Source organism: Capricornis sumatraensis, chromosome 22 (assembly GCF_032405125.1).
Source record: "Capricornis sumatraensis isolate serow.1 chromosome 22, serow.2, whole genome shotgun sequence".
Lineage (NCBI taxonomy): Eukaryota > Metazoa > Chordata > Mammalia > Artiodactyla > Bovidae > Capricornis > Capricornis sumatraensis.
This window is the reverse complement of record NC_091090.1, coordinates 53,723,377-53,731,650: the sequence shown is the minus strand read 5'-3', so window position 1 is coordinate 53,731,650 and position 8,274 is coordinate 53,723,377. Positions and strand designations below refer to the sequence as shown.

The following is an 8,274-nucleotide window of genomic DNA, read 5'->3' as shown; positions in this document are numbered from 1 at the left end:
TTACCTGAGTGTTCTAAAATTGCACAGTTTAGAGAAAAGACTGACCCTGAGGATAGGATCCAGGCCCTTCCTTTGCTCTGCAAAGCCAAGGCGGCTCTGCACAGGGCCCGCCTCCTTCCCACCTGCCACCCCGCGGCCCCCTGCAGAATTACAGGCTCCTGCCTGTCCTGGAGTGGAAGGATCCTGTTACCCGTCTGCATGCTTATCTGATCTTCACAGGACACTAGCCCTGGAAGGCGCCTTGCTGCTGCTGCTAAGTCGCTTCTGGAAGGGGCCCTGGAGGTGACCTAAGCCAGTCTTTTCATTTCTAGCTAAGGTAACAGAGGCCCAGCGCAGGGACACAGCGCTAGTGAGAGCTGGGCCAGGCCAGGAGCCTGCAGCCCCACGAAGTCCCTGGCTGTTCCTCCAGCTCCCTCACTCTCCCAACCATTCAGTCCATCTTCCCTGTGCCCCCAGGGCCCTGCCAGCTACCTACCCCAAGGTGAGGGGCCCCCGGAGCTGCCCCGAGAAGCTTCCTGAGAAGGAAGGTGGGCAGGAAAAAGACCATTGTGCCAATGATTGCTCTGTGCGAAGTAAAAAGGCAGGCCAGGAGAGGCTCCCCACTGGGCAGAGTCAGCGAACCTCCCTCCGGACAGGGGGGTTCTCCTGCAGGGAAGTCAGGGAGGGTGGGGGAGCACAGGGCAGGCGGTGGGGGTGGGGGTGGGGTTGGGCCTCCTTGTGGAGCTCAGTGTCTGCAGAGCATCACTCTGGAATGAAAATGGCCCCCGCAGTTGTTCTGTGTTGAGCTGAAATGGCCTAGCCTTTCCGCAGCTGCTTCTGTCAGTCACTGGGTGTGGGCTGCCTGGGGAGGGGGTGCAGACCCCGAAGGAGCCCACAGCGGGAGGCTGTCCGCTCTGAGCAGTTCCAGCAGCTGGGACAGCCAGTCCTTTCTTGAAGGGGGTCTGGGCGGCACATCTCAGAGGCCACCACAGTGTTTGCAGAACTGGCATGGTTGATGGGATGGGTTCCTGAGGACATGGAGGAGGGCAGGGTCAGAGCACAGAGGGAAGAATCAACCTCGGACACAGGGAGGGGGCATCTCTGCTTAATGAGGGGGAGAAGGAGGTAAGAATGAGGCCACCGGAAGGTATGGGTTTGAGTAGAGGGACAAGGCCTTGGGGAAATTGAGCCTGACAACCTCGATTTTCTTTCTAAATGCAGAAGCTGGGTTATCTGGTGAACTTGGGCTTGGTGGGGTTAGGGCTTGAGGGGAAGCATCCTCGAGGCAAATGAGAGGGTGCAATCCTGGGGCCCGCAGGGCAGTGTGTTACGGGACAGCTGCTGATGGGGTGGCTAGAGGTTGTAAGCCTGCCTGCTGGGTCATGTGACTTCCCTGGTGGTTATCTGAGCCCAGTGGGAGGAACAGAGAGGAGCACGATCCCACCTGTGCTGGGGGTGGACTGGGGAGGAGGCAGGAAACAGGGGGTTAGCTAGTTGCCTTAGGTTCACAGACAGCTCTTCAGGATTCTTCAGAGAGAGAAACTCTTGATTTGAAAATGGCGTTTGTCTTCTAAGGGGACAAGGCATTAAGAGGGTATTAGGAGTTAATGTGGGGTGACATCACCTGCTGTGTCAGTCCAGTTTGTTGACTTATTTTTTCATGGATCACACTTTTGGTATTTTGTTGTGAAATCTTGGTCTGATGAAAGGTCACAGACTTTCCCCTATGTCTTCTGCAAGTCCGACAGCTTTAGGTTTCCCATTTACGTCTCTGAACCATTTAGACTTCACTTTGTGTATGATGTAATGTATAAATTGAAGTTCATTAATAATTAAGGAAATGCAAATTAAACTTACATTGAGATACTCCTTAGGATGGCTAAATGAAACAGACTGGGAACATACAGTGTACAGTCACTGTGGAAACAGCCTGTCAGGTTCTCAAGAAGTTACACATGGTACAACCATTCTGCTCCAGTCTTTAACTACAAGAAATGAAAGCACATGTTCATACAGAGACTTACTTGTTCACACGTGTTTGCAGCAGCTTGACTGCAGCATCCCCAAACAAGTGGACACCACCGCATGGCAGCTAAACACACAGCAATGTGTCCAGCCAGCGGAACCCTGATCATCACTGACTCACACAACAACCTGCGTGAATCTCAAAGTAACTGTGAGGAGAGAAACGGCAGACAAAACACTGTACACACTGTACGTTCCATTTACATAAAACTCTAGAAAATGCAAACTACTCTGTGACTGAGTGCGGCGCAGCGCCCCGGGTGGGGGTCAGGAAGTGTTCCCAGGGGCTTGAGGAAGCCTCTGGGGGTGATGGACATGTACGCTCTTGACTGTTGTGATGATTTTATGAGTTACACGTGTTACAGCTTCAGTTTGTATACTTTGATCAGTGCAGTTACTGTAGTTTCTTAATAAAGCTGTTAATCTATTATAATATTGACCTGAAAATTATAAATTGAATCATTAATTAGCGAACAGAGCAAACTTTTTAATAATACTTACTTTCTTAACTGTCAGTTTAATTTAGACCTACTAGAGATTTAAAAGGAAGAACTGGTATCTCTATCCTTAAGCCCAAGTTAGTTGCAACAGAATCTGACAAGAATGGGCGCTGTGTGCTTTTTACTACAAAGACACTCTCTCAACACACTGCAGGGTCCCTGTGTCAACTCTGAGGGTCCCAGAGTGACTCAAGTCAAGCTCCCCAGCAGGGCTGACAGTGGCCCCCGTCCCCGTCTCTGAGGCAGATGGGGAGACTGAGTCTCGGGCTGAACCGTTAGCTGAGGCCCACGCTTGTACAGGGGTCAGCTCTGCGGTCTCGGACCAAAGGCCCGCCAGCCCACGCCCCTAACTCAGTCCACGCAGCTCTCCTTTTGAGAACTCCCCCAACATCGCTGCCATTCTCATGGGCTTCCTGCAGTTACGGGGCTGCTGGCAGCAGGAGGGTTTTAGAAAGTGTAACCCAGCTCGCGGGACACAGGCGGCCGCGCTGAGCGCTCGTGGCACCGAGTAAACAGCGCGAGATCATGCGTCTATACCCGGGAAGGTGCTCCTGCGAGTCTACACTGCGCCCAATGAAGACGCCGGCCCGGCCCGCCCCCTCCCGGGCCCGCCCCGCCCCCTCCCGGGCCCGCCCCGCCCCCTCCCGGGCCCGCCCCGCCCCCTCCCGGGCCCGCCCCGCCCCCTCCCGGGCCCGCCCCGCCCCCTCCCGGGCCCGCCCCTCAACTTCCCACCCAGGCCCCGCCTTCCCGGAAGGCCCCGCCCACTCGGCCTTTCGGCGCTCTCCTGCTGGCGTCTGGTGGCGGCGGGCGGGTTGGCGCGGCCGGGCTCCGTGCGGATGGAGCGGCCGGCGGCTGCCGCCGGCGGGGACGTGTCCCTGCACAACTTCAGCGCGCGGCTGTGGGAGCAGCTCGTCCACTTCCACGTGATGCGGCTGACGGACTCGCTCTTCCTCTGGGTGGGGGCCACGCCGCACCTGCGCAACCTCGCCGTGGCCATGTGCACGCGCTACGTGAGTGCGGCGGGGGGCGGGGCGGGGAGGGGAGGGGGCGGAGGCAGGGGGAGGGGCGCTGGGGTCCCGGCGGGGGCGGGTGGGGGAGGGGCCGGGGGCGGCCGGGGGCTGCGCCGCCCACCGCGGGGCTCTGTCCCGCCGCACGGCTCGTTCCCCACCCCCCGCGTCTCTGGTTGGAGTGTCGGGGCCCCCGTGGGACCTCTGCTGTCCGCTTTCACCCTCCCTGGGCCGGGGGTGGCGTGTCCCCCCGGTTTTCTGCCGGCTCCCCGCTGACCGCGTTGGCTTACGTCTCCCGCACGGACCTCTCTCCCGCCCTTTCCCTCCGCTGTCCCATCGGGCTGTAACTGGTGTCCCACTGGGCGCTCCAGACCCCAGGCCGCTCCTCCAGGGCCGCCCCTCCCGCAGAATCCGGCCACTTCTCACCTCCCTCACCTGTCACCTGGGCCCCACGCCATCGCTGCCCTCGGCCGAGGTCCCCTTTGCCACCGTGTGTCAGAGCTGCTGTAACCAAGGGCCGCAGCCCGGGGAGCTTGAGAACAGCAGAGAAGGCAGAATCGAGGCGTCAGCGGGCTGCTTCCTCCCGCCTCTGGGCTTGCGGTGCTGCTCCCACCTTGCGGCCCCTGGTCTGGCAGCCTCATCACCCCAGTCCTGCTCCAGTGTCCCAGGCCTCCTCTGTGCATGTCTCTCCCCTTCTTCCTAAGACACCAGTCCTGTTAGAGGAAGAGTCCACCTCCCCTTGCTTACATCTCAACTCCATCTGCAGAGACCTTGTGTCCAAATAAAGTCACCTTCGCAGGTGCTGGGGTCAGGACGCTAGGACCTGGACATTCCTCTTTCAGGACCTGGCTTAGCCTGGCACTGACAGCATCAGTGTTGTCGTCCCTCCGCTCAGACCCCCAAGAGTTCAGAGCCTGCATGGATCTCCAGGCCCCATCATGGCTGCGGTGCCCCCGCCCCTCTGACTTTGCACCCACTTGCCCCTCTGGGCTGCTCCAGCCCTTCCCTGGGCAGGCCTGTCTGCTGCTGGGAGAGGACACAGGCCCACCGCAGGGGGAGGCTGGCCTGTGGCAGGAAGGGGGCCCAGGTGATCCAGGAGGGCTGGACCTCGCAGAGGAACCAGTATCGCTCTGTTTTCCTTGCAGGACTCCATCCCCCTGTCCACTGCCCTCCTCGGGGACACGTCTGACACCATGTCCACCGGCCTCGCCCAGCGCTTAGGTAAGTTCTGCAGCTCAGCTGCCGGCGCGCCCAGGTGGGGACCTCGCTGTTCAGTGGAGCAGGGAGGTGAGTCAGCATAGGAGGAACGGTCTCCGTCTGGGAGGTGACCCCCCCTGGTTACTGCAGGAAGCCCCGGCCTTGCGCACCGGTCTCAGGAGGTGGTGCCAGCACCCTCTCCAGGGGCCTGCTCCCCACGCGCTCCGATGGCCTTGGTTGCCTCCAAGCCGATGAGTGACAGGCGATTTTGCTCCTCGTCCTCATGGGAGGTGAGGGTGAGTGACGCCCACGGTGCCCAGTGGCAGCGGCTCCAGGTAGCATCCACTGCACGTGATGCTGCTCAGAGCTCGAAGGGAGAGGGCCTGGCGAGGTTGGGGGCTCCAGCCTCCACTGTACCCAGAGCACACGTCCTGCAGATGCCTCGCTGGTCCAGGTGAGGATGCCCGTGCCCGGTGGTCGCTGGTGCTTGGGGACCTCAGTGGGTAGAGCAGCCTCGCCCCCGTCGGGCCTGAGTGTCCCGGCCACGTGCGGAGCCTGGTGCCTGGCCGGGGTGTGGCAATGGGACCCCTGCCATGGTTTTGAGGCGCTTACCTGTGGCTGTGTTCACAGATTTGTCAGCCTGGTCCCTGGGGAGTGGGCATGTCTGTGCCGGTCGCTCTGGGACGCCCCACAGTCACGTGCAGCCCAGGGAACGGCAGCTTTCTAGGGGTGGGGTTGTCACAGCGCCCACAGGCCGCACCAGACAGGGTGGAGACCACAGGGCCAGCGGCCGTGTCTCAGGACCATCCACCACACTTGAGCTTTAGTCTCAAGGTATAGGAACCCAAGTAGTACGTTATCTTGGTGACCTCTTAACAGGAAGCAATTCTGAATCCACAGATAACCAACAGGAAAAATAGGAAAGCTTCCTGTTTAGCCTTCATCTGGTTCCCAGGTGCTGCCGTTCCTTCTCGGCCTTCGCCAGAGTTGCTAGTTTTTAGTGGAAATGGGTTGGAAGCCTGACGCCCTTTTGCTTCACTGTGTGTGCCTGCGTTTCAGGGTAACACCACCCCCCGCAGCAGCCAGACCTCCGTTTGCTGGGCCTGGTGGGGGAGACCTGCTGGCGTGTGGAGCTGGGACTGGGGGGTCCCCGAGTGTGGACAGAGTCCGGGAGAGGAGGCAGCGGGAGCTCGTTTGAGGAGACACGAATGAGCTGGCTCCCAGTGTCCTGGGGGTGAGGCAGTCTGTGAGCGTAAACACGGCTCTTTTTTTTTTTTTTTTTGCATTTTGTGCAAATGTTGAGGCTTTTTTAAATTAGCATTTTTCTTTCACGTGGTTTATATCAGTTTACAAACAACGTAATCTGAAACAGAATACAGACATCCTCTGTAACTTAAGTCAGATGTGATGGAGGCGCCTACCTACCGATATCCACGAACCTGGCAGCCATTGGCCACCACCCAGCAGGGACAGGCATGCATGGTGAGATGCCAGTCCACCGCCCAGCAGGGTCAGACGCACGTGGTGAGATGCCAGCGCCCCCCGGGGCGGGTGACATGCCTGCTGAGATCGTGGCCGGCCGGCCTGGGACGCCCCGCTTGTTGTCCTTTGGAGCTGGGTTCTGGACCCTGCAGTGGAAGGCGTTATTAACTGTTATTGGTTGTCTGGACGGTGCTGAAGAGACAAGTGTCCCGAGACCGTCTCGTGTGGGAGAGATGAGCGACCTGGAGGCCCTGGGGGCTTCCTGTGAATGGGGACCCCTTGCTCCATGCGGCTCTGGAGGCCAGAGGGGCTGCTGGGCGGACGATGAAGGTGGACTCAGGGTTGGCGCGTGAAGGGATGGGAGTCAGCGGCCCCTGGGGACAGGGACTTTCTGCCACTGAACGCGGAGCCGCTGTGATGTGAAGGGCCCAGATTCCCCCTCCGCCCACTGTTGCCTCTGATGGTGGGCTCATCTGTCTCTGTGGCCTGTAGGGAGGAGCGCTTTGCCTTTGCCCCAGGGGTGGGACCAGGGGAGGGGGCTGGTACCGCCCGCTTAGTCCTCAGGACCTGGGGTTACAGCTGAGGTTGGTTTTCACGGTTGGAGCCGCTCCCACCTGCCCTGGGTGGTTCTGTAGAAAGGGGCTCAGACGTGTATTCAGCATCCAATTGAAAACCACACCTGTGTGTGTGCGTGTGTGCACACCTGCACATATGTTCACGTAGGAGTGTCAGCTCCTCTGGGAGGAGGGTGGTGGGGTTGGGGGAGAGGGTCGTATTGAAGGACCTTTATATTTTAAATCTGTGGACGTCATCTGTGGTTTGAAGATGCGGAGCAGCCAGCCTGTGTGTAGCGCAGGGGCTCGCAGACACCGGGGTCCGTGAACAGACTGGGGGACTGGAGGTGCGCCTCGCCGGGCCCTGGGGCCGTGGCTCTCAGAGCTGCTCTTCCAGACGACGGGCGGCTCCGGCAGCTGGTCTGTTTTGCAGCAGTTGCGTGTGATGTCGTCAGAGTCAGAGCTTTCTTCGCTCTCGAAAAGCCTGCCTTTCCCAGGCCTTTCTCTGCTACGGGCAGGCGTGGGGTCACACGCGTCCCTGTGGTCTCTCTCTTCCAGCCAGGAAGACCAGCAAGCAGGTCTTCGTCAGCTATAACCTTCCAAACACCAGTAGCAGCTTCGAGTTGCTGGTAGAAAACCGGATCAAGGAGGAAATGCAGGCCTTTCCGGAGAAGTTCTAGCCGGAGAGACTCGGGTGCTGGGGACGCTTGAATAAACGGCCCGGATCCACCGCGGCACAGGTCCACGAGCTCCTGTTTGTGTTTAAAGGGCTGGCCTCCTCCGTCCTGTCACCGGGGTGGGTCCCGGGAGGAGGGCCCCAGCAAGACGTGTGAGGATGGGGGGCCGCCCGGTCCCAGAGAGGGCATGGGCCACGACTGTCAGGCTGTCCTGCTGGCTCCATCCCCGGGGTCTCACTCCGCTGGGCCCCGTCCCCTCACCTGGTAGGTGGGAACCGTCTCACCGGGCTGGGTTATCGCCAGAAACGCTCTGCAAACCCTGGGTGCCGGGGTCCCTAGGACCTGGGTCCCGGGCTTACCTGCTTCGCTGAACATCCCAGTGTCAGCCCCTCCCCATGCTTCCGCCAGCCCGTCTTTCCTTCTGTCTGCTCTCTCCTCCACTCCCCGGGCCCCTCCCGCCCACGTCCCCTTCTGCCCACATCTTAATCCTCAGCCTTTTTCTGTGGCTCACGGTGGCGTCAGTCTCTCTGGGACACGTGCTGCTCTCCGGAAGCCAGAGTTCCTGGGTTGGTGGTTCCTCACTTGGCTTCCAGTCACGTCCCTGGGGAGTTTTTACAGCTTCCTCCCCAGAGTTGGGCGGCCCCCGCTTTGTGGGGCTGGAGAGTGCCCCGCGTGCTACCAGCACAGGACTCTGATGCTTGGGGTCCACGTGGGCCCCTTCTGTCCTGGGAGGTGGTGGTCTGGGACCCTGGAGCTCGTTTCACGTGGTGGCAGGTGTCGCGTCCAGCCAGTGCCCACAGCTGAGCTGGGACAGCCGGGATGAAAGGCCCTTCCAGGGACCGGGTCCCGGGCT

At 60.0% G+C, this 8,274-nt stretch overlaps 1 protein-coding gene across 1 annotated transcript; it reads left to right on the top strand.

Annotated features, from left to right (window-relative positions):
* Window positions 1-3,295: 3,295 nt before the first annotated feature.
* PSMG4 (proteasome assembly chaperone 4) lies at window positions 3,296-7,523 on the top strand. The gene is made up of 3 exons (XM_068960900.1): window positions 3,296-3,514; window positions 4,657-4,732; window positions 7,303-7,523. The coding sequence occupies exons 1-3, from the start codon at window positions 3,341-3,343 to the stop codon at window positions 7,422-7,424; spliced, it is 372 nt and encodes a 123-aa protein (XP_068817001.1). The 5' UTR covers window positions 3,296-3,340; the 3' UTR covers window positions 7,425-7,523.
* The last annotated feature ends 751 nt before the right edge of the window (window positions 7,524-8,274 follow it).

Bases quoted from the DNA above. Each gene is read 5' to 3' on its own strand.
- PSMG4 (XM_068960900.1), top strand. From the start codon at position 3,341: ATGGAGCGGCCGGCGGCTGCCGCCGGCGGGGACGTGTCCCTGCACAAC. The intron at 3,515-4,656 runs GTGAGTGCGGCG...TTTTCCTTGCAG, and splicing joins TGGCCATGTGCACGCGCTAC to GACTCCATCCCCCTGTCCAC. The intron at 4,733-7,302 runs GTAAGTTCTGCA...TCTCTCTTCCAG, and splicing joins CGGCCTCGCCCAGCGCTTAG to CCAGGAAGACCAGCAAGCAG.